At 39.8% G+C, this 26,459-nt stretch overlaps 1 protein-coding gene across 1 annotated transcript in view; it reads left to right on the top strand.

The window, feature by feature from the left end:
- Positions 1–26,459, top strand: part of tenm1 (teneurin transmembrane protein 1) — a 222,155-nt gene that overhangs the window by 44,788 nt on the left and 150,908 nt on the right. The window contains exons 2-3 of the mRNA XM_064350355.1: positions 1,293–1,572; positions 14,544–14,804. Of these exons, the coding sequence (XP_064206425.1) occupies positions 1,356–1,572; positions 14,544–14,804 (478 nt within the window). The 5' untranslated portion in view covers positions 1,293–1,355. The remainder of the gene's footprint in view (positions 1–1,292; positions 1,573–14,543; positions 14,805–26,459) is intronic.

Raw genomic sequence — 26,459 nt, 5'->3', positions numbered from 1 at the left:
AGTCTCTGAAAGGGATTAAGTATGTTTGGTCAAAAAAAAAAAAAAAATCACTGCCTGAACTTTGTTATTCAGATTCATAGAGGTCCTTCACCAAAAATATACATTCACAGAAGAAAAAATTGCCCTTCACCTGGAAATTATGCAGAGAGAGGAGGGAAAGGAGAATGAAAACCATGCTTAAGAACAAGCCTCTAATAGTCAATTAGCAATACAAAACATTTCCCAAGAGATAAATGAATAACCTAACCCCACCGCAAGATGGGGATGCGTCAAATAAATGAGCATTTCATTATTATATTTGTCTTAAATGCCTTTCAATATTTCAGGTGTCATCCAGCGAATGCAGCCATTCCTAGGGAGCCAGCTTTGGCTCTTGTTGCACTGGGAGAGAATTGAGGGAGGTTATTACCTGGGTCTCGTCCTGTTTCTCTGCAAGAGAACTCAAGGACAGTGCTGCAGTGCTCTCTGCAGAAGGGCAAGGCTCTGGGCCAGTGTTGTGTCTGAGGTTTAGTAGCTGTCAGGGGGGTTGACAGAAAGGTCAATGCAGGCGAGTATATGGGAGGAATGAAGGCATTAAGTCAGCCATTGAAAGGTCAGGGGTGGGTCTATTCCAAACCTTCAGTGTGCACAGGCATTTTTAGTATGGTCCCAGGTGTTGAAACAGAAACCTGGAACACATTGTGGTTTAATTAAAGGATATAAAAAAGAGTAATCATAAAAAATTTTACAAACTATTTTTACTGCCACTCTTTTTCATTTTCTTTTTTTTCCCACTAGCAAAAATATAAGGTGGACTATTCACCTGCTTAGGCCAGCAAGAAGCATTTGCCAGTATTAAAACTAATTTAGAATATTAGATTACACATTCTTTTTCTCTGATGCTGAGCTGAATCACATGGAAGCACACAAATCACATCATTATTCCCTCCAAAGTTTCTGCTGGTGTTATGGATGAGAGTCATTATAACCCCCAGGACTTTAATTTTTTTTTTACTTAAGTACTTCAGAAATTACGCAAGATTAAAGTAATCTCTCATCCTGTTTTTCTAAGGGCTTTTCATTCCTGCGTCTTTTAAAGTAACAAAATCTGTGGTACGACACAGCGACATCTTAAAGCTCAGAGGGTTTGGTAGATGTTCGTAACACATTGGATGTTTGGTTACTAAATCTTGCATACTGGTTTTCGCTCAATCAGAAAGCCTCTCCAAACCTGCATACAGTAGATGATGCCCACTTGTGGTAGACATCAAACGAGTCTAAACCCCTCCCTTGGTTTGTCCCTCTACCTCCAGGTTGCTCTGTGCCCTGAGTTGTGGAGCCCATGATTTAATGAGTGTGGCTGAGCTTGCCCAGCCATGGAACAGAGGGATTGCAAACCCTACCAGCCGCTTTCCAAGGCCCGGCACGAGATGGAGCTATCCTACACCAGCTCCTCGGAAGACAGCGACGACGGACGGAACCCGCGAAAATCCTACACCTCCCGAGAGACCCTGCCCGACTACGGCCAGGACCTGCGGCTGAACTACAACAGCCACAGCAAGAAGCGCAAAATCGGAGACGAGCCCACACAAGGTGCAGTACCCGTCTGCTCTTTATGAACTTCAGATGACCCAGCTCCACACTAGGTGCAACACAAGTCAATCGCGTTTAATTAAATGAGTCTCTTCTGTACACGATGCACAACTAAATTATTGCGTGAGTCATTGCCTGACCCTGGTGTCTTCCCCTACAATGAACGGTAGTTTCTGTGTTACACTTGGAAATGAAGTTAGATGGGTTATGCTCACTTAGGTCATTTCCTGTGTTAAAGCCAAAATGGGGCTTATGGTTGGAGGTGATCAGGGGGTCATGGCAGTTCCACAGGTATACTGCGTTCTAATGTCTCTGGTCCTCTTTGGCTGTCTATAGCAGCAAAATAAGATGAGATGGACTATTGATATATGGACATAGAAGCTGGTCAGATTGACTTCGGCATGAGTGCATTATTCCTGCAGTTTTCCTGTAACCATGGCAGTGGATTTCTTGACGAGCCACTTGATGGTAATCCAAATGAAAACACTGCGGCTGAATAAATCAGATAAAATGAGATACCCCTCTGTGAGTGATTTATGAATGCATGTATTAGTGTTGATAGCAATGCTGTCTCAGTAATATTGAACCTATCACCAATAACTTATTTCAAATTATGCTTAAGTTTTTTGTAATTTTTTGTTTTTTGAAATTATCATATCTTAAAAGTAGTCTAGTTCATTTTGTTAATTCTGCTGAAGAAATGAAAAAAATGAGCGATGAACGTAGCTTGCTAGATTATAGCAAGAATATACCTTTAAAACATTTGATATCTTTCACTGGTCATGAAAAATATTCCTTTAAATGAATATGGCAATTGAGGTATTAGCATTGAAGTTATTATTCTATCTCGTGCTCTCACCAGAATGAGGAAACTTTGTAACGTAGAAAAGAAAGCTTATTGGAGAAATGACCCCAGGTGTGATTAGAAGTGAACCAGAAGAATCATTTATTTTGTTAGCAAAGAAAGTGAAATCATTAATGTGTTTATACTGAAGCACAGAGCATTTACTGTGCCCTCCTTTTCCCCTTTGCCACAACATTTAAAAATGGGGATGGAAACTGCACTAACTGCCCCACGAGTCCCAAAGAATAACTGAATTCACACTTATTTTTGTAAAAGCTGTTTCCACACTTTTGTTTTTTGTTTCAGATTTTTAATTCAATTCCAAAAATATGAAAAAATGAAAACAATGCTAATAAGATGGTTTGTAGTGGGTTTTTTTATTGCTGTACTTATTCATTTATTTTGCTCATTACAAATTGTCTTTTGGTCAGTGGTAAAACAGGAGGTTGTTCAAGTATGACACTCTAGGGAAACTGTATCCTGCAGGTCACCAATCATTAAACTAAACAGTGAAATTTGTGCAAAGGCAAGAAAAGTAATGGTTTAGCGGATGACCCCTGACAGGCACAATCTCTCTAGATTCAATCAACTGAACCTTCCCACTTTAAGGGCATATGCAATTCAGACAAACAAGGCTTAGACCTATATTCACTCAAGATGTATCCATAAATTTTGCTTAAGTAAAACTGTTAATATTTATTCACAGATATATATTGATTGCATTGTGAATGAATTTCGGTGACGGCTATTCTGTGCTGGTGAAGATAAAAACTTGACACACTTGAATTTAATTAAGATTCAAAGTCAAGGACAAATGTTGATTGAATCCCGGCCTGCATCTTTTTTCCTTCCCAATCAATCAACCCAAGCTATATTCTTATGTGGACTGAAATCAGGTAGGTAATGTCTGAAACCTGGCATGAAACCTTCGGTGCCTGGACTTGGGGGCTGGGACCTTTTAAAAGGGAAAGTAAGGCTTTGCCCATTTGATCACTTCACCTGTCTCCAACTTCACAATCTGCATTGTTTTCATTAAATTGATAAAATATAGTGGAACCTTAGACACATGAACACAATTCTAAACTTTGTACATTACTATTATTGTGTGTGTGTGTGTGTGTGTGTGAACTTGTAATGCTATCTTAGTGGGAACCAAATATCCTCACAAGGATAGCAAGATGAGGAAAATGTATCTTTGTGGGGACCTTTTGCTGGTCCCCACAAGGTCAAGAGGCTGTTTTAAGGTTAGGACTTAGGGTTAGGGTTAAGGTTACAATTAGGTTAAGGTTAGGCATGCAGTGGTTGGGGTTAGGGTTAGGGTTAGAGGTTACAGAATGAATGTAGTCAGTGGGAAGTCCTCATAAGGATAGCAGTACGGGACTGCGTGTGTGTGTGTGCGTGTGCATGCACACTCACATGGCTGTAAAATGTGTTGTTGGAAAAAAGGTTTGGCATGTGAAGGGCTAATTAATTACAAACCATGCTGAACAATAGAGATAGTCAATATATCTAAGAAAGCAGAGACAAAGTGCTTACTGTTGGTCCTCTTGGCATTGCTACTAATTAATTATTCTTAAACTGTATGCAGGTATAAAGCACTAGAATTTGGAGCAGTGACTGAAATCAAACCCTGCCTGTACCTGTTAGGCACTTACAGTATACAAACTGCAGTGAAGTATGACTTGGATCAAATGTAGCCAGTGTAAACCATGCTGGTCCACAAGGTTCACAGGTCAAACCAAGAAGGTAGGAGAAACACAGAGAAAACAGATGATTGAGACCATTTTATTTTTTTTGTATTTCTCTTGGACCAATGTGAGATCAACATTGGACTGAGATGTGAGAGATGGCAATTTTTCTCATATTTCTTGGATTTATTAGATTTGTCTAATACCAGTGATCACTGTTAAAAATAATAAATGCACAGACCTAATTTTAAAGAATAAATAATCATTTTATAGGTTAGAATATTTCTTGATTCTAATATATCTGAATATCATATCCATATAAGAAACTAACTTGAATAGTTCTAGTGTATAGTGAATTTAAGTTAGATAGACTAAAACAGCTAAGCTTTATTATAAGTTTGTGTGGGTGTCTGTTCCTCCAGCAATAAAATCTTGTTTGTCCCTCTGCAGAGTGTTAAATTCATCGTCCATTATTGCAGCTGCTTGAAGAAACTCCCTCATGCCATTGTTTATTTTAAAAAGCTTACAGTCAGGTCACAGCATCTACTATCTTATTATTATTATTTACTGTACTAGCACAGTGCACCTTGCAAGAATTGTTACACTTCACTCATATTTTAGTGAAGGGATGTGAGTATTAATAAATATGTAATACATAAATGACGGGTGAAACCTAAGATATTGTGAGGTTTAATTATCAAAAATAAGTGCATCTTCATTTAATACGTGACGGTCAAGGTCAAATAAAAAAAGAGACAGTCATGGTTGGAATTTGCAAAGTAGGGATGGTTTTTGGGATAGATAATTGACTTACATTTTTTCTGGTTTATTAAAAAACAAGATTAAATGAGGGGGTCAAAGACTTTCCACTCAGATGAGGTGCAAAAGGGACAAAAAAGCTATGGATATACTCTGTGAATCTTGAGTCATAATGTAAAACAAGCCATTCACATAAGATGAACATTAAGTGTTCTTGTAAAAACCAGTACATTTTTGCTCAAATATCTAAAAACCATACTCACAAATAAACACAAAGCAGCCCAAGATCCATATAATAATTATTATTATATATCTACTGTTTGTATAAGCTGGCCGTGTCTTGTTCTTTTAGTAGTTATGACATTTCTGTTATATTATATTATCCATCCATCTGTCATCCATTATCTATACTGGCTTATCCTGGACAGGGTCATAGGGGGTGCTGGAGCCTGTCCTAGCGTATATTTGGCAAGAGGCAGGAATACACCCTGGGCAGGCCACCAATCTATTGCAGGGAACACACACACACTGATACCTATGGGCAATTTAGAGTTTCCATTTAGCCTACCTGCATGCGTACATGTAGAGAACATGGAAATCCACACAGAAAGGCCTGTATTCAAACCCAATATATAATATTATATTATATTATATTATATTATCAATTGATTTTTATTTAGTTTGTTGTTGTTGCCTAGAGCAGCCAAAAGCCTGTGCCTACACTGTAAAATATTTTGGTTCTCTCATTTAAAAATTCTTTAGTATGATTAAAATAGCACTCTTCAGTTCGCACAACTTTCAAGGATCAAGACTCTGTGGATTACAAATTCTAAGCTCCAGTGGCAAGCTTTTTATGTTGTCACACCAACCATATAAAGTTGTTTCACCTCATTGTGTGCTGCCCAGCTAACAAGACTAATAGGTCCAGGATTTTTTTTTTTTTTGTAGTTTTCTGGACTACATCTTATTACTCAATTCAAATAAAAAACCAAAATGACCGAGTTTATGTAACTCAGACTTTTATACTGGGCCCATGTTAAAAAAAAAGGTGTACGGTAAAAAATAAAATACTAAATGATATTGATCCATTTTCTGTATCAATTACTCTTGGTCTGGTTTGGGGGGGGGGGGGGGGGGTGGCTGGAGCATCCAGCAATCAGGTGGGGCTGGCCAGAATTTGAGCACATTACCCTCTGGCTATGTGGCGACAGCACTATTCACTGAACCATTGTGCCATCCTGTGCTGAAAATGTAGTCTTCAAACAGCACTTTTATTATGAGTTTTACAGTAAAATCAAAAGAAGTCTTTCGTATAAAAAATAGAAGAAATGGCTGTTCTCTGATCCCTTAGTACAAGAACATACAGCGGTGAGCAAAATAAGAGAAATGTCAGTTTTCCATAAAACATAAAACCACCACCCTCTGTTGTTCACCTGATGATCTGTGCTGTTTTGGGACTCTGTTCTATGCATTTTTGTTTCGATATGGCTTCCTCTTTTCATGGATATATCAATGTATCTTAACTGGCCATTGATCATATTATTAATAATAATAATTGATTAATAAAATCCTACTATATCACCTTTTTTTCATGGGATGGCACAGTGGTGCCGTATATAGCGCTATCACCTCACCACCGAGCTCAAATTCCAGCTGGCTCTTACTGATGTACGCTGGGATAGGTCCCAAACCCCGCAGCCTGAACCAGTGCTATACCAGCCTGATGTACCTGCTTTTTTCAGTCTTGCACAGTATGCGTGATTTTTTAATGTGCACTTCATCTCGTTATACACAAAGTCGCAATCAACATAATTAATGACAACGGCGTGACTGCAATAAAAATACTCCCTCTCACTCACTCAGCCCTTATTATGAAGTATGAGTTTGTGATTCATGCAGTTAATGGTTATTGCAATAACCTGTAAACTTAATATTACCTTGACCTTCTTTTAACCTTAACCCCAGCTCTCAAGACATCTCTTTCTCTTTAAGGAATTTTATGGTGAACAAATGTATACATACTAAAGTTACAGGCTTTTGTTTTTGTAAATGTTTAAGTACACAGTCATAAAATGATAATGTGAACTGTGGTACATTTGAAGAAGGCTGCATTTTCTCTTGGTCACAGCATTATACTGTACATGTGGATGCTGGAAGGTTTGCTCTATACTGGCAAACTATGTTTTCTGATCAGGGTATGTTTGGGATAAATCTGCATTGCTCATTTCCATTTCAGTGAAAGCCATCCACTTCAGCATATGAGTCATTCTGTCATTTTAGTCATGTACAGTATGTTTCATTTAAAATAGAGCTGAATTGCACACCACTGTGTGGAATGTACATAAAAGTTTGGATAATGACTGAAAAGCCAGTTAACCTCAATCATAGTTTATTATGCATTCATAAAAACTGACTAGCAAGACTTTTATGTGTAATTAATATGTATCTGTCCATACTCAATCCATAATTTTGCAGTTGCACTGTGCAGTCATTTCAAATAAAGTATTTTGATTTAAATATTATGCATTGGGAGCTTAATGAAGGCGTTTGTATGTTTGCCCCATCAATTCCTGGAAGTAAATCAAGGAACAGAAATGTTGTCTGTTTTGTCTCTGAATGCTCAAAATCCTGCCAGAAATGATGAGCTTACCTGGCTTGATCTGAGCAAAAGACAACAGTTTATTGCTTCCATTTATGGCCGTATTCAAATGGAAGTGCAAAAAAAAAAAAAAAAAAAGGCTCTAGTTACCATGGAAACTGCATACGCTGAATAAATAGCATTCGCTTGCTGTGGATTTTTTGACCTTAGCAGATTGACAGCAAAAACGGAATACAAAGCACCGTGTTTCAGTTGACTGGGGGGGGGGATCTTGAGCACTTGTGTCCATTTTCCACAAGTGGTTCCATTTTCTTCCTGTCATTCAGGGGGTCAGAGGTCAAAGAGATATCAACAAGAACTAGTTATGGGGTTAACAACACGGTTTCACACTATCACCAGTAGTGGATCAAGAACTGCTGGGATCTGGGATCAGGAAAACGACTTGCGTTACGTGTAATGAAGAGCAAGTGTGTGGAAAGCAGCCTGCAGAACTGCATGGAACTCAGAGTGAGAATTATAGTCTCCGGTCTGATGCAAACAGATCTAAAGCATTAGCTTTTTGTATGAGATATATTCACAGCTCGTCAGCAAATTATATGGTGTATCAAACGGGTTTTTACATGGAAATTTTTTAAGAGATTAGTTCTCACCATGGCAATATTTTGGAAGTGTTACACATTCAATGTTTTTGAATCGATACATTGATCGTCATACTTATGTGTCTGCAATTAATCAGTAGCCTGATGTTAATTGCGATGGAAGGTTACGTGACTGATTATGTGGTATTTATGTTGCACCAACAGCTGTCGCTTCACACATTCGCTGTTTATTTTTGATTTACACCTTGGGGTGTTGTAGCACTTGTGTCAAATGTGTGAAGCTGGACTTTTCCACAATGGGCTGCAGCCATTTGAACTATACATGCGTATTTTGTTTTGGATCATCTGGTGCTAATTATTCAACCTGCTTTGGCCACCGGTAGTCCATTCTGCAATGTAAAAAAAAAAAAAAAAAAAATCTCCCTACAAATGTTAATGGAAGATTAAGGCGAGCAGGATTGCCACAAGTGCCACAGCAGGATTTAGAGCCAGTTCTCTTTGTGTGTGCTAATTACTGTGGCCAAAGTCTTACAGGCGCATTCCCGATTAAGCTCTCACCAGTCACCATCATAAAGTCAAGGACTTTGTGTCTTTTTTCTTTAAATAGTTGGCCCGTACTGTACATCGCGCTGTCTAAATCAAGGATAGAGGATAACAAAACGGCCAAAACTAGCGCGTCGACAGTCTGACATTGCGTTCGCGCCCATTTCGATCCCCACCGCGTCATCCGAAATCCTTAATTATGACCTGGCGCGCAGCCCGCGACGTAAGCTCTCCCGACAGGGGGGGGGGCGGCCGGGCGCGGGACGATCCCGTCTCTCTCCCTCGCCAGCAGACGTCGGGCGCGGGCACAGATGGCGTCGGCGACTCTTTAATCGGCGAGAGGGCTCTCTGAGGGCACGGGGCCGGCCCGCCTCACAGCTGGCATGCCCGGGCTCCCGGCGTCGGCACGCGGAGCGGAGCCGCACGCCCTCCACCCTCTGCGGAGCTTGTGTTATTTTGCGGCAGCTTAAAGCTGTTTGCCTTGACAGGGATTTTAGTCGTGTGGTGAGACCTGAAGTCGAAAATGTTCGCTTGTTTCAAGTGTTACTTTTTGCTTGACGAGTGAAATTCACTTACCTCGTTAGCAAATCTCGAAATGAGCTAAATTGTCTCACCTCGACTGGCAATCTTATTTAGCAAAAAAAAGGAAGCAGGAATAATTTTAAAGTCTAAATATACAACTAAAATACTTGTTGAAATGGACTTTTATCAGTTTCAACAAGTGTTTTTTTTGCGGAAACAAAAACACTGTGCCTAAGTGATGAGTGATGTCAGGAGCATTCTGCTTTGCTGTGAGCGTTTTACCTGTGGTAAATGCAAATATTTCAGATATGTGCAGCTTTGCATATGAACTAAGGTTCTGGCACTGAGAAAATGCAGATACGGAACTGGCTGCATTTATTAAACAGCAGTAAACACTACTGCTATCAGTCGAACTGTTTGGAGAGCATGACAGCGATCAAGATTATAGTTGATTATCGTGGGGTGGGCTGAGAGCTGCAGAATTTTTAATGATTGTTTGTTGTTGAGAAACTGTGAAATAGCCTGAGGTTTCATCAAGTGTGTGAGCTGTAATTTGTCCATGCCAGTACTGACGAAATCTGTTTAAGCTCTAGTTTGTTCATACCAGTACCAACAGGGCATTTGAACTGTAGTTTTTCATGTCAGTGTTGACTGTTTGAGCTGTAGTTTGTTCAGTACTGACCATTTATTATTCTATTTCCAGACCTGTTTCAAGACCTAATGGTTCTCTCTGTTTCTGTTAGGGTTCCAAATCTAAAGTGCATTGCATTGCTCTATGTTACACACACAAATGCACACACACAGGAACATGCCAATGCACACAGTCATGTGCATGCACACACACGCGCGCACACACACACACATATGTGTGTATGTACAATTTCAATGCATAATAAACATTTATGTTGAATGGTGAGTAAATGCATACTCATCCCCTAATCATTTCTGTGTTCTCCAGGAACATCACTGGAAGTGATTAGAGATTCTCATTCTCAGGTTTCTGCAGTAGCCCTTGACCTGCGCTGATTTATAGTGAATAGGATGACACATAAAACAATGAGAAGAAACGGATCAAGCATCCTTATTTATTTTTCGCACAGTGATCTTCTGCAAGCTTGGCATTTGGTTTATTTCCTCATCTTGATATTAAATATAAAATGACTTCCAACTCCAATCAGCCTGGAAAATGTCATTTAATACTAATGTAATATATTTTTCTTTATGTTCACAAGCTGGTGCCTGTCAATGGTCATTTCCTGAAGATGAGATTTTTTGCAAATGTCAAGAGCATTACAAAATAAGCTAGCTCATCTCTCTTACCCGGTGCTCAGGTGTAGAGTGCAAGGAATGGAAATTAAATACAATATCCACAACACAAGCAGGCTGAATTGAATGTCTGAATCGAATGGTTCTATTCCAGTGTTTCATATCATTAAACATTAAGGGATCACTGACACTCCAGGAATCCGGAGCGCACAACTCAATGTCCACCTGACCCTCACATTAAACTGCAGCGTGCGTTTTATTCTGACTCTCAGTTGATATAATTGATGTGCTGCTTTGAACTGAATTGGCAAGCTCTTGCTGATACAAGTCCAAGCTCTCCGATGCAATTTAGACGTTCAGCACGCCCTCTATTAAAACAGTGATAGACGGCGCATCGCTGATGGCTGATGATAATGAATCTAAGGAAATATTCTCTGGCAAACCAGTGTTAACCACAGAGAAAGCAGTTTTTGTGTTTTTAAATGAATGTTTTTGCGGCTTTCATGGTCAGAAGTATCATGGTTATTTTGCTTCTCAAAAGCCACAGAAATGTGCGAAATGAGCTCTCTAAACTCACACTTTGCTCTTAAATGCTCTAAGAGAAAAGTGTAGTTAATTCAGTAACCTTAAAAAAAATTGCAACAGCTGTGAAATACAGATCACCACACAGCCATTAGAGCAGGTAATACAGCATTCGCAAGGCTTTCTTTAAATATAACAGGCTATTTACATATAAATCTGCAATTGATCAGCATCATGCCACTTGCATTTATCATAGGCCTTGAAGTATTGAATTTATGGACTCTTCATATTCGTTCCTGAACATAGAGTGCATGCACACGTTGTCCTTCATGGTCCCATCTCGTGGCCTCCAGAAAATTGCTCTGGAAGGGCTCAGGCTTTTTAGACATCCCACAATGCATCTCATCTCGAGAGCTGCCAGATGATGAGTCGTCACCCTCGCAGCTGGAGCCTCAGAAGTATTCCTCTTCTTCCCTGATTAATCCCAGCCTTCCCGGGAGAGAGCAAGCTCTCCCCTCATTATTCAGCTTGCTGTTCCCGCACCGTGCTTTTCCCCCTGCTGTGCTTTACCACGATTCCTCACCCAGAGTCCAATAATGGCAACAAAGCTGGGATTTTGCACTGCTAAGCCTGAGCACAGTGTCTGGTTCATGGGGGCCACTGCGCTGCTAATTTCTATGAGTGCTAATTGACTCGACCACCAAGGAGAGGGTTAAAAGTGTCCTTAACCCTAGCCTTAATAAACCAATATATACAGTCATCGTCTGATGGGCAGTATTACAACTTTGTTGTTTTCAAGACAAGAAAAAAGGCTTTTATAATCTCCAACTTAATAATATAGGTTTTATTTCTTCCATTCTTAATGTACGACATAACGTATCAAAATTAATATTTTTGATTGCAGAGGGTCTTTAAGTATAACCTTTGCCCTGTTTTCACAAACTCTGGATGCCATCCAGATGGCTCACAATCGCACCACGACAAATTAAAAAAATAAACAATTGCTTAAATTCCTCATTCCGAGTAAAATACCTCATGCATCGCAGGCCAAACGAGGGCCGCTGTCTCTGACAGCTCAGTTAACGCAGATGTCTGAGGAGACGAGGCGCTTGTTAATTACCGTTCATTGGTTTTATGTTACTAGGTGGGCAGCCTCACGTGGTTTAACATGAATTAATCAGGACGCTCACTTACGATATTGAATGAACTTTGGATCGCATCGGAATGAATTTCATTCCAGTGTACTTCCTAGTCGAAGGCAATTAGCATCATCTGGCTTGAAGGATGGCAGTCACTTCGATGTTGTTCAGATCTCTGTGCAACATCAGAGCCCATTTGAAAGCAGAGTGATGGCTTCCTGTTCTCACATTAATGCGCAGGAGCCGCGGTTGCGTAGATTTGCATTGACTGCCACCAGCTGTCTGCAGTGATGGAATATGACAGCAAAGCGGGGCTGCAGAGATCATTCCGTGTGCAGCTCGTTTTCAGAGAGAGAGAGAGAGGGGGTTCTGAGAGGGGGTTCTTTTTTCCCATGGTGCATCAGAAGTTCTGAGCAGCGAGCTAAACACCCCCACAGGGGAATGTAAGCGAGCAATGAAATATATATGACTTTGTAAACTTCACACAAACCCTAACATGCGGTACAGAAGATGTGAAACCATTAAGTTGTAACCCTTTCCGTGCCAGATCGATGCCTAGTTTCATTAGAATGGCGCTGTTTTATTCTGTGCTTAAATGCAGTGTGGTTTGCGGAGAAATATGTTTAAAGGTTGGTAGGAAATTCATTGGCTTCATCAAAATATCTAGTGCATTTTATGAAACAGTCAATAAAGCAGATAGAAATGATCGTGCTCCTGCTACTAGTCTCAGGTGAATAAAGATGAAATCAAATCACTCACTCAGAAATCAGACCTCTGCTGCTGCCATTGTAAGTCATAATGAATTCACATCTGTAAATATCGATCGTACGGCGTGGCTCGCTACATCGTTATTATTTCTTTTTGCAGTAACAGTTTGAAACGTTTCCTCTGTATTAATCGTTTTATTTCCCAAAGCGATTCACAGCTTTTAATAAATCAAAGGTTGCTGTACTGGAAACGGATACTAAACCGAACCAAATTGGTCTTGTTTTGTGCAATTAAATGGTAGAGTATCCACAGATCAAGCACTTGAGCCTTACTGGCCAGCAACATGCAGTTAGCAAAGACCTTTGCATTCTGTACACTAACATGTTCAGAATGCCTGTAAGGCAGAGGAAGAATCAACCTTTCAAAATTTGTATTGAAATTATTCCTCAAACAACATCACCTGTATGAAGAGAATAAAAGCCACACCCCCATTCTTGTTTCTCAGCAGTTTAGCTATAACAGGGGTGTCCAAAACTTATCCAAACAGAGCCAGTATGGGTGCAGGTTTTTGGTTTAGCCAAGCACTACAACACCCGATTTAACAATTTAACTAATCATGGTCTTCTATTGAGACTTTGATAAGTAGAATCAGGTGTCTTCGTGCTGGGCTAAAACAAAAACCTGCACCCACACCAGCCCTTTTCAAATAAGATTGGACGCCCCTGAGCAAGACAAACACAAATGGAAATAACAATGAAGTAAAAATGAAACATCTTACCATATACCTCTGCGGAAGCTGCTTAATGGTGAGAAAATGTGTTATCTGGAAGAAATGGGCTTGTCCCTTATGGGAGCAGCACAGAGATTCTGCCTGTGACACAGTGGAAAAAAGCTCTTCATTTCATCTGCAGGTGAAATACTGTGCAGTATTAGAGGTTAACTATAGAACATGCTACAGTACACTTCTCACCACAAGGTGACATCTCACCGTATTAGAACAGATTAGTATCCATGTGCTACACTCTGGCGCTGCAAGAACTGTGTCATGCTAGCTAGTATTACCATTAAATCATACACACATTTGGAGTCCATGTGGTTATGTTTTATTCATACGTTATACATGTGATTATATGTGTAGTTTGGGGGCTACATTTTGCAGTCTGTAGTTCCATTTCACCAGGTGTTTTCCAGAAGCCCACACACAATATGAATTTGAAAATGTGTCAAAATTAATGTTTCATGTGACAAAAACTGAACGAGGGAGTAGCTTGTTTTCATGTCACATCAAGGCACTTGTGTTTATCTCTTTATTATTTTGACAGGGCAACACCTGTTAGCCAAAGTGTTTGTAGCACAACAAGTTTACATGTTGCAATCCACCTGTTCATAATCTCCTTGTAAATGAACTGAACATGGGTTTACACAATAGAAAAAACCAACAAAGGAAAACGTGGTATTTGGCTTGTGCTTTCGAGACTGAATTATGTGAATTATATTCATTCAGGGCGACATGCGTGAAAAATCTTAATTGCTGTTGCCAAGTTTTTTTTTTTTTTGGTTTTTGTTTTTAAATGTAGGCTTTAGCATCAAACTGCTGCAGCCTTCAGAACATTTCATACAAGCAAACTTTATTTTTGTACGTGGTTTAGCTTTTTGGGCTATTTTTTTCACATTATGGAAATAATAAGGTCTGGAAATTTGCCTTCATTTCTGTCGCCATGGTGATCCAGTGACACGGTCTCAGACGAGCGGCATCTATTATTTCCTCGTCTCCGCCCACAGAGCTGGAATTCTGCGAGGCACCCCAGATGATGTGCCCCAGCTACCAGGTGGAGCTGCGGTCAGCGCCCCAGCACGGCTACCCGCTGGCCATGGGCTCCGACGTGGACACGGAGACGGAGGGCGGCCCCTCGCCGGACCACGCCCTGCGCCTCTGGATGCACGAGATCAAGTCGGAGCACAGCTCCTGCCTGTCCAGCCGAGCCAACTCCGTGCTGTCTCTCACCGACACGGAGCAGGAGAGGAAGTCCGACGGGGAGAACGGTAAGAGCTGGCGGCGCGGGCGTCGGTGCGCGCGTGCCCGTGGGCCCGCGGGCGTGTCGGCGCGTGTGCGCCGTGGCGGGGGAATCACCGCGGCTTTGTTTCTCACCGGGGTTCTTCGGTCTTCGTTAGTTTCTCGTGTCTTCGCCGAAATTGATCAGCGCTTTTCCCTGCTGTGCATTCTGATCTTTCTCTCACATCTCCCTGAGCGGTAGAACTTAGCAACCAGCACATATCCAAAGAAAGAAAGGGGGGGAAAAAACGGACGGTGCGGCCGCTACTTGCTCTGAGCCAAGAGTCTGATTTACACGGCCTAGGTGAGGGGATTTAGGCCGCATTGATATGTGTTGTAGCTGCACTTATGCGCTTGAATGCCGGAGAGAGGTCCTGCGGTGTGACCTAACGTACGCTATTGCATGGTCTCGAAACCTCTGGCCTAGCCTTTATTTACAACATCAAAAAGAGCCTTCCGTGCCCAGGAACGATGATGTATGAGGCTGAGCCTGACCTTGTTCTGCTGACTGCGAGAGAACCGTGATATGGATTTTAAGAGATTACCGCCGAGATCAGCCTGCCGAAACACACCTGAGATCGTCTGACAGCGCAGGGCTGGAGGGAGGGCTGGGGGGCCGGGGGGCTGGGGGGGGGGGGGGGGGGGGGGGGGCTTTTCCATCAAAAACGTGAACCCAGCTCATTCCGGCAAGGTCCCGAGGAAAATGCGGGCACGATAAACACAAACAAAGAGGCCGGGTCCATTGATCCGGCGGAGCGGTGCTAATTTATACGCCGCGGCTACGCGCGGCGCTCTGACTCACGACGCGCCTCTTCCCCCGCTTGGACCGCCGCCGGAAAAAAAAGGGCGAGAATAATTGGCGCGAGATGGGAGTCTGTTTGCCAGGGTCGCCGCTAATGAGAGGCGGTGTCGGATGCGCCGCTTCACCTCTGCCTGCGTTCGGAACGGGCGCGGCGGGCGGAGCGCCCGGGAACGAGGCGCCGCTGGCGCGGTTAGCCGAGCCGCGCGCGCCGAAGAGGGCCCGTGTCCCGCCGCCCGCCTCCCTGTTAAAAACAGGTTCGCATGTTAGGGCTTAACGTCGGTCCAGAAAGGCCTGCAATGTGGCTGAGGATTCACCTTCCACATCTCGTTGAAGTTGGAAGAGGCGATTCAAACCCCAATGGTGGGATTTTCTTTCTGTTGCTTCTGTTTTTTTTTGTCTTTGTCTGAAGGGTTTTTATAGTCTATTTCCCGTGGTCGGAGCAACGCTGCAGCTGAGATGAAATGATACATTTGGCAAAAAGGTCTCTTGGATCTTGAGGTTGTACAGCAGTCAAAGGTCAAGTCTGTGTAGAGGTAGTGAATAAAATATGGGAAAAAAACTAAAGCAAAATTAGATAATAGGGTGTTTGAGTGTCATGCGTGACCAGTACAGATTGTATGCACTGTGGCACAGAGTCAACCTGCATCTCATTTTATTTGGTTCAGACATGGTGAGATAGAGGGCCATGACATGGATAAAAACTGTGCCATATTCCTCAAACCACGGTGGCAGTACCACTACCACCCTCAGGCATGAAATGCAAAAACATGAAGATGAGCACTCCGTACTATTTAGTCATCAATATCACCTTCTAACGGCACAAATGCGCCCAAAACATGTCAGATAAATGTGCCCCACACCATTACAGAACCACGAGGATTCACCCTTCACTGTAAAAACACTGTCGTGGCAGCTAACATGTCGCCTGTTTACCACGGCGTGCTTACATTTCAATAAATCTTTTATTACAGTTCATGTGCTGCACTACAGTGCCGCACTTTGAAAATCTCTTTGCATGTAATCTACCATGTCCTTATGCAGAGTACATTGCATTTGACTTTTTGGAGGGGACTGTTCCTAACATTCTAGTCGGCAGGAAGGACTTATGAGCATAGTACCCACAGACTCACTCACATTGTCTTGGATTAATGGGCCCAAATTAAAACAAATGGCCAGATGGTCCAGGAAGAGGAACGCACGAGACAGACAATGTGGTTCTATTAATCATACAAACAGAATCAATTGATTGCCTCTTATAGAAGCTGAAAATGTTCACTGGCCGGTGAGACTGTCTATAAGCAAAGGGTACATAAACAAATGCTCGTCTGACATTTCCCTCCTTTGTTATTTGTTCACTTATTCCATAATGAAAATCTATTGTTAATGTTATGGAAAATACTGCTGACATTTTCAGCAATGAAGGAAGGGCTCAATCGAACTGTGTCTGCTTCCATTAAACACCAAATATCACATCACATATATAGAATGTCAAGTCCTTTTTGCTTCAGTTGTTTTCATTTTTAAAAGCATTTGACATGAATAAAGTATAGTCAACAAAGGCCACTAAAATAAATATATATAATATATATATATATATATATATATATATATATATATATATATATATATATATATATATATATATATATATATATATATACACTCAGTATATATTTTTTTCAGTTATGGGAACTAAATGCAACTGATAAAGGCAGCATTTGTGCAAAGTGCAGAAAGATGAGATTAAGACAGTGTTGGCGTAAGAATGCATCTAAATCACCGAGTAGGCTGCGCTCCCACCCCCTGAGCTGTGTGTGATTGATGGTTGGCAGATCCAAAATGGAGCCATCAAGCGCTGCTTTATGTTAAGAACATAAAGCAGCGCAAAACAATACCGTTCGCTGAGATGTACGTCTGTTGCTCCCGCAATCGGTTGATTAATCAGGCTTACGGTAGCTGTGTGGCTGCCCATTTCTGTTTAACTCATTGGTGTATTAGGTCCAGCCTTCATACACTGCTGAGGTGTCACATGTAGTTTTTTTTTGTTTTACTGCTGAAATCATGTGACATAAATGCAATGGGAGTTTATATTAAGTTGAGATTTGTGGAGATGTTTGTAATAACCTGAGTAATAAAATATCCCCTTTTGGCCAGACAATAAATCTAGGACAAACACTGCAACCCGTTCTGAACAGGTCACGAACCGTATGAAACGGTTGTTATTTACAGTTATTTGAAACCACTGGAAAAACATTATTTTTTCTGTATTAGTATGAATTTGTTTTGTTTGTTATACTATTTTAAGTGTTATACATTTTACCATGGCTGTGGACTATTTTTTGTTGGGATTGGACTGAGGATCACCTGAGCCTTGAAAGTTTAGTTTACATTATTTATCTTTTCATATTATTTTTTTATGGTATGTTAAGCATAGTGTTCATTTACTCAGTCATAAGCAGCAAATAAAACGTATATTTTAATTATTTTGTGTGTTGATGCTTGAAAAATTCAAAAATATTGAGTTGGAGATCTAAGAATCTGAGAAACAGACAGGCAGGCAGTTTGGATCTTTGTATCCGTTTCATCAGCTATTGTAGCTGAATGTCTCACATTTAACCCTTTGATTTCCTTCAACAAAACGATTTACCGAAAACTAATTTTCTAAAGTTAGTTAAGACCCAAGTGTGCCGATTACAATTTTGTAGATGGCAAGTAGAATGAACCTGGAAGTTTGTACAGGTTCAAGGAGGGGAATCTGGTGTCGGTTATGCATGTGCAAATTTAAATGCAAATGACCTCAGAGAATGGCTCAGAACAGCTATTGTGTTTACACTTGAGTGTGAATAGTCAGGGCATTAGGTTATTGTACAGAGCTGATAGTTATTCTGGTCTACCAGTACTCTGGTCTATCTTCATTTTTTTAAATGTAGTTTTTATAACTTTTCATACATTTTAACAGTGTGCCTCTTTTGAAAAGCAGACACAGAAAAAAATAATGTTCTAAGATCCTACATATGGCTTTGAATATTGATTATTAAGGTATTAAAAGATTTACAGCTATAAATTAAGAGCCTGCTTAAAAAATGTATTGAGTAATGCTCATAACTATTCCAATAAAGGATTCAAGTTAAAATTTATTGAATTGAATGTGGATATCACTTTCTAAGTATGAACATTTCAGAGTACATCCCTTATTCCAGATGCATTTCTATCGCTGAAGTTATTGGTTTTACCCACATCAAATGATTCTTTGTAATTTATTCCACTGGTCTATTTTCCTATAGTTCACATAAATAATGTATAATGATGTATAATGTGCATAGTGTCTACAAGTTACACTGGTATGACTGACACAATGGAAAAAAAGAGCATCAATTGTTCAATTGTAATTTTCTGAAATTAATTGATTTCTATTGCATATATACACCTCAGATTTATTTAAATCTAGTGGGTTGAAAATACTTTCACTCTACTCTAGAAATATAAAGTATGGAATTCATTTTATGTGTGCGAACCACAGTGGATGTAAATGAAGATGTAGCTATCTGTCCCAGGAGTCCTATTATAAAATGCTATTCTCGTGCTGTCAGAAAGCAAACTCTTGTGCAAAAACATCAGCATTTGCTTGTTTGTTTGTATATTTCCTTGTACCACATTTGAAATGGTTTAGCAGAGAACCAGACATTTTTCTTCAAAGGCTATTAGATTTATTTATTTATTTTATAATTTATTTTGGAAATGAGCACATTACTGGTACTGGGTCTAAGACTATAGATGCATTTAAATGCTTTTAAACTATCCATAATGAATTACATGCTATGCATAACCAATTTACATTTTTGAGAACACCGTCAAATTTTCCATCATCAATTGGACCACCTGAGCTGCTTTTGGTGCTACTTACCTTGTGATGTAACACAGGGTAAACGATGCCAAGGAAGTCCGCTCCTAATATTGCACAAACAGCAAGAGATCGGACTTATGTGGCTATTAACTACAAAGGGAACACTGACAAGCAGCAGTACAGAGATATCAGACATTAGTTTTAGTCACTCTTTTACATACATAGCACATTTCCTTGTAAGTATATTTCATATGTGTTTTCTATATATGTTTTAATCAAGTCCAAGTGGGTAGTGCTGCCAGAGTTCATTCCTTGCTAGAAGTGTCATGAGAATGTTTAGATTCTCTGTAACACAAATTACAGCCAGAAAGGTCAGGTACAATCCAGCTCTCCGGTTATAACTGGATAAAAAGGGACCATTTGCAAGTATGGGTCTGTATCATCTTCCTCTGAAGTCCATGGTACCTTCAAAGTCAAAATGTAAGCGAACCTTCTGAAGGTTTTACAGCTGTGTTATCAGCATTGAAACTCACTGCATCTGCATGACCCTTTAAATGCATCATGTGACAGCCATGTGTCTCTGTCCATAATTACAACTTACCTTTTTGCAAAGGTAGTTGATATATGAGCAGTTAAATCACATGAGTTGGGTGAAAAAGAGTAAGAAATTAGTATTTTTTTCCACAAAATAAAACCTAAAAAAAGAAAATCTTTTTTTTTTTTTTTGTGTTCTTCGACACACCAGTGACCCCAAAAAGCTCAAAGGGTTTCCTTAAATGGCTGTGCTCTGTTATCATGTGTCCAGTAGGTTGACAGTTTCAAATTAAACACCTACAAAAAAAATTGAGAAAATAAAAGTTTCTCGCAAATCAATACTTGTTGGTCGCAAACTGTGAAATCGTGACAGATTGCGTGTGGATTTGGTACTGGACGGCTTCTTGAGCAGGAGTAAATCACTTTGCCAGCACAGACAAAGAGTTATACAGTACACTATTCATCAGAACTTAGTTTCCATTTTAACTGTTGTATTCTGGTGACTATCTTCCAAGAAGGGATATTTATGCTTGCTGGTTTTAGTTCCCTGCTTTTTAATCTCACACATACAGGCCATCTTTTTCAGTGCACTCCTGGTGTATACGCCAGATAATTGGATATTTATTCTTTTATTTTTGATAAAAATGATGCCCAAAACCACCATGTCTTACTTTTTGCTTGTTATTATTCAGAAAGAGTTTATTATTCTCTTTCTGAAATCCTAAGTTAGCAGGAGATATAAAAATTTCACTCTGCAGTTAAATAGACCTACGGGGCCTGCTGCAGTTCTCATGCTAAGTAACCCAATTAGCTGAAAGCAGTAACCTTAGGTGATCTTAAGATGTGCTTGAAAGGTTGAGAATTATGCATATTCTCTTGCAAAGTGTGCGGATTTGTCAATGTTTCTGCATGTGTCTGTATTTCACATTTCGTTATTTTCCATACTGTACATCTCAAGATATGCAAATGTTAAAGTAGCTCCATTCCTCAACCAATTGTGAAAATAGAATGGTTTATAGATGAGCTCATGCCATGCCTACTAATTAGCCATGTCAGGGTGTCTTTCGGAAGCTTCTGGAAATGTAGTCGTCTATGTGATTCTAAAACGGCAACTTTTTCCAAGCTAATTGTCAAACTCCAACCCTGCATTTTCAAAGATCTGATTTAAGCTTAACTGATAATTAACTACATTAAGAAATATCTCTGTTCTCATGCCAAATGCCCTCCTTGGCTGTCTTTTATGTGCACATTGTGTACACATCGTGTCATATACAGTTTAAATGATGACTGTTAGATCAACAGACTGTGCCATCAGAGAATGCCGTTGTCTGCGGTACTTACTGTAGATGAACTCAATGCTATTTCCAAACCGCTAATACAATTCCATACACATCCAGGCATTTTAGAATGACAGATGATTGGGAGGAGTGACAGAGGTGAATCACATTAAAAGAGGCCCCCAATCTAATGACTGTTTGACAGTGTCATCATTCCACGGCTGAATGACTAAAAACAAGATTTGAACAGAATCTAGACACTGTTCCAAAGTCTGAAGTGTGCCAAGCTACCTTCAGGCCCTTGAGCCATGAAATTACCATTCTACTCATTAGCGGTGAGCCAAGCCCTCGTAGCATTGACTGGGAAGAAAAAAAAACTGAGATTATCCGAACACAACCAACTCTGGGGTAAATTGAGATTTTAATGGAAGCTGTAGCCCCTCACAATTGAAAGAAGGCCCTTTCACTTTTTCCTTTAATGAATTTCTGCGTTCCCCATTTGGCAAACATGGAGCAAATGATAGTATCGCAGCACTAATGCTGAATTTTCATAAGAAATCAACTAAAATGAAAAAAAAAAACAGCCGATATTACCGATATGCTGCCAGGCTGTGTATTAACATTGATTACATTAAAAACACATTTCTTGCTCATTGCCTTACAATATAAAGTACAAATGGCCATGATTTTGAGGGAAGTTATGTAGGAGTTCGATTAAGCATTGAACAGAGAGGCTGTGGAAAAAGCATATGGTTTTTTAGCTGCTAAAGCACAGCCCCCAGCGGGTTATTGATCACTCCCCTATGACACCCAGGGCATTTTGATGGAAATGAAAGGTGATGGCGTGTTTCACTCTCATCTTCGCCATGTGGGTGGGGAAACGGCCAACACGACGTATTGATAAGGGGAGACACTTGGGGTGATTGCGTTTCTGATATGAAAAACTCTCACTGTGGATTAGATTTACTGCACGTATTATGAGTGATTTCTGTGACATTACTCATCTTGCTGTGAACCATAGACGTGTGGTCTGTGGGCAGAAACTCACACTGGAAATGAAAGTCATCGTACCACCTTTATATGGCAAAATAAAGAATCCATGCTCATTTTGTAAGATGTCCATCCCTCTTCTGAGTTATAAATATCTAATGAATTATGCTTGATGAAATTCGTACTCAAGCTGCAGGGAGGGAAAAAAAAAGAAAATACAAGTTATCTCCAAAACTTTCCGTTGTGTAATTTGATATAAGTATTAAAGGTGACAAGTCTTAATATAAAATTTATAACAAGGAGGTATTATTTGTTCGATTTGTTTTCCCTCCCCATTCCATTTTTAGTTGGAAAATTGGCAAGAAGGAAAATGAGAAAAAGATAACTTGAGCTCTGCAGCAGTTCAATAAGATGGTTCTATTAATGATTAATATTTCAGGGGACCGTGCGCAGCAAGCCTGATACCGTCTGATGAATTCACATGTTTGAATTCACTTCATCGGTTTAATCTAAAGTGTTGACGTCCCGAGAGTGCTCTTTCCCTCTGCGTTCTCAAAGAGAGGGCAGCAGAATGCTCAATGCGACAGTGTGCCACAGCCGGGCACCTGCACCAGTCCAATTATTTGAGAACAGAGAAAAAACACGGGACACATGACTAGGAAAAACAGACTTATATTAATGAACTTGGAGAATGAACTTGGGTTCACTATGCTGTCAATGCAAATCATGTTTTTAAGTACAGGCTATGTGTCTCTTAATGGCCTGTGCTGTCCTTTGGTGAACCTTAATGTCCTACTTGCAGGGGAATTGAAAGGGGTTTTTGAGATGTCAGTGTAGCAGCCATTCTTTTCATTTTTATAATGAAAACATCATCCTGATATTGTGTGAAACCAGTAGCCTGAGGAAAATTGTCATCATAGCAAGCCATCTCAGCAAGCCTTACTTACTTCCTGTCTATCTTGACTATTACAGCTGAGCTCCATCAGGTCATGGATTCCCTCAATTTACCCCAGAGTTGGCTTCTACACATTTGCTGGTACAACTGCATGAAGCAGGGGTTCATATGTCAGTGTGCAAAGCAGGTGTCAGTAACCGGCACATACGAGAAAGGCAGATTTCTCTGAAAAATGCATGATCCTGGTTCTAGCCGTGACACAGTTAATTTACGTCCACAACATTTTCCCATCCCATGGATTTTGAGTCTATTAGCATAACGCTTGTTGCTATTAACATAAAAATGAATTTAAGTTTTTACTTTGTTTATTTTTATTTTTTTTATTGAATTGCACATTTCCAATAGATGCCTTTGTGGCTTTGATATAATCCGTGGGTTGGTCATTGGATAAGTTCTTTTCTTTCTTCATGCTGTTACCAGTTTGAGAAAAATATACACAATGAAAGCAAGCTAACTGATGTTTTATGAGAAAGGTATCAGCAAAAGTTTGAAACAGACTGAAAGAAAAGGCGTCTCTCTCTCTTTTTTCTAAGAACCAAAGTGAAATCCATGCATGTTTTTTTTTTTTTCACTGGGGATCATTGTGCTGAACCAGTATGTAGCATTGATATTTGAGGCCTTAACCTAGTTCAGAGGCAGTAACTAAAGGGCACCCTCTGATTCACAGGATCCATATAGAAGCTTCAAAACCTTATTGAATTTTTCTCATGGTTTCTATTGACTCATCCTATGCTCAGGCAGTTAAGCGAGAGCAAGGTTTCATTTTATAAATGTGTCTATTTTGGGAGATGGTAATGTAAATGAGTAGCTTATTTATTATTTTATTTTATAAATGTATTTATTTTTGTTAACAGTTAACATTTGTGTTAACATTTAATTCCACTTATTCAAGTGCTGACCTTGTAGTTCACACTTATCTGAAGTGCATAATATTAAACCCTTCATGAAATTAAGTGTAATTACTTAATTGCTTTTAAATGATCATTATATGTTTTTATACTCATATTAATACATAATTAATATGTAAATGTAAAGCTTTATGATGGATTACATACAATGTCACATGACTTAATCATCCAACACATAAGCTCATGTTTGTGTTGTACAGGTGGTGTGCTCTGGCCATGAGCCTAATAAAATAATAAGTTCTCCAAGAAGGTTTCAGGAACATCATTTCTAAAGTTAAATTTTATTTGTTAATCCTAGTTACACTGAAAACGGACTGTCGCCCTTGCCTAGTCTTGCACACAGACCTCCAGTGTAGGTCACACTGAGTGACACATCACATACTAAAGTCATACTTCAGGGGGTAAACATTTGTAGGGTAAAGTATGTGAAACTAGTTTCTAACGAATTAACTTACTGACTTATTACATTGGTGCTAAAATGTCTATATCTGAATCGGCAACTCCATTCCTAGAGGGCTGCTTTTTGTGATGTGTCCTGATCAGTTAGGGTTTTTGAAATCATCCCTCACCAGAGATTTAAAAATCTATAGCAACCTGAAAAAACGACATGTCTAGCTAACCAATCAAGCTATTGAGCTAACATGAACACTTGCGTCTTGCTTTCCAGGATTTTATCTCTGTTTATTCTAACAAAGAATATGGTTACACCTTTGGAAGCATTATTCTGTATCTGGACATCCCCTCGCTCTAATGCCATGCAAAGTCAGGTTGTCTGAAACTGCCACTGGTTGATTGAACTAAAGACAAAAAAGTTTGGAAAGGATTTTAACCAGGAACTTATGCAGAGTTGTTATTGCTTTGGTGGAAAGTGCGTAAAGGCAGAGATTGCCAGTACAACATATACGTTTGGCTAAATATCGTGTATAATTGGGAATTTCAAGTTTTCTGCTTTCTAAAGTGTCAGATTCTGTGGGATGATTTTTCAATCTCTGTGGGCCTGAGCACTATGATATCACCCTGAAATATGAAAAGACTGTCGTGGTGGCATACATTGATGTATCCTTCACCAGGAGAAGACAAGCGTTTGAAGCTCAGTCTCCTCCAATATTGAGACACTGGAGGGAGAGAGGACAAAAAGATACATTTCTAGGGCATGGAGGAGATGAGGCAATGGTGGACTAAAGGAGGGTTTTTGGTTAGCCTTAGCTTTTATTCGTTTTATTTGGCTTTCCCCATTGCACACACCCACATGCTAGAACATATATTTATGACAAAGTTTAGTCTGTTAGCTTTAATGTTTTATCTTTTTTATACCTGGAAAAACATGTTTGTTTTTTTTTCTTTGATTATTCTATAGATGCTTTGGTCTGTGCAATTATGCACAACTTTTCTCTCCACTTGTTCCGCTATGGACTGCACATCAGCCAGTAATAAGATTTGTGTCCACCACCCCCCCAACCCCCCGTATTGGTATCGCAAGTTCAAATGACATCAGTCTACAGCAGAGTAATGAAGCAGTTTGTTTATTATTCTGCAGAATCACCTCGTCGTTCTTGTGATCTTTCGGAACGGGAATTTGCATCAGACCAAAGCAGATGCCGCCTCATGCCCAGGCTTTGTTCGCTGTAGATTAGAGGCATCCAAGCTGAAAGCAGTGGAGTGTGCGCCGGTGGCCTGGCGTCGGCGAACGCCATTAATGCGGAAAGCCACTGTGGTGAAAGAACGTCTGAGAAATACCTGCTTCTGTGGCTGTACATCGAGGCCACCGTCTTATGACTGACACTCCTGTGAAAATGTGGATGATGAATAGCTTGCGTTATTTTCATTTTGGATTTATTTCTTTGAGGATTAAATTTCTTTTTTTTTTTTTTAAAGGAATTTCAACCTTAAATGCACTGGAGCCATTCATTGTGATGGCTGATGTGATGGCAAATTGTATAGATGAAATGAATATATTTTCAAGCTATATTTAATAGAGCTGTATTTAATTATCAAGAAATGGATATCACATTCTGAATAATAAACCAAATTGACAAAGACCAAAAGTATCTTGCATGCAGTTTGACGAAAGCATCATTATTTGTACATTTAAACATTTATAAATCCATTTGTTGTATTTCTGCTGCATTTATATATTCTGCCAGAAGCAATCGCATCAGTATTTCAAAGAGCAACAACCATGTTCATTTGTATATGTCACTGGGATTATGAGCTTTTATCTACCCATTATTTCTCTATGAAATTGATTATTCTCCCTAAAATTAGTCTGTATAAAACAATTTGCTGAAAGCATGTAACTGTTTTATCCCCTACTCTTTTTTTTATTTGTTAGCCT

The sequence above is a fragment of the Anguilla rostrata genome, chromosome 9 (genome assembly GCF_018555375.3).
Source record: "Anguilla rostrata isolate EN2019 chromosome 9, ASM1855537v3, whole genome shotgun sequence".
Taxonomy (NCBI): Eukaryota; Metazoa; Chordata; class Actinopteri; order Anguilliformes; family Anguillidae; genus Anguilla; species Anguilla rostrata.
This window is presented reverse-complemented; position numbering and strand designations above follow the sequence as displayed.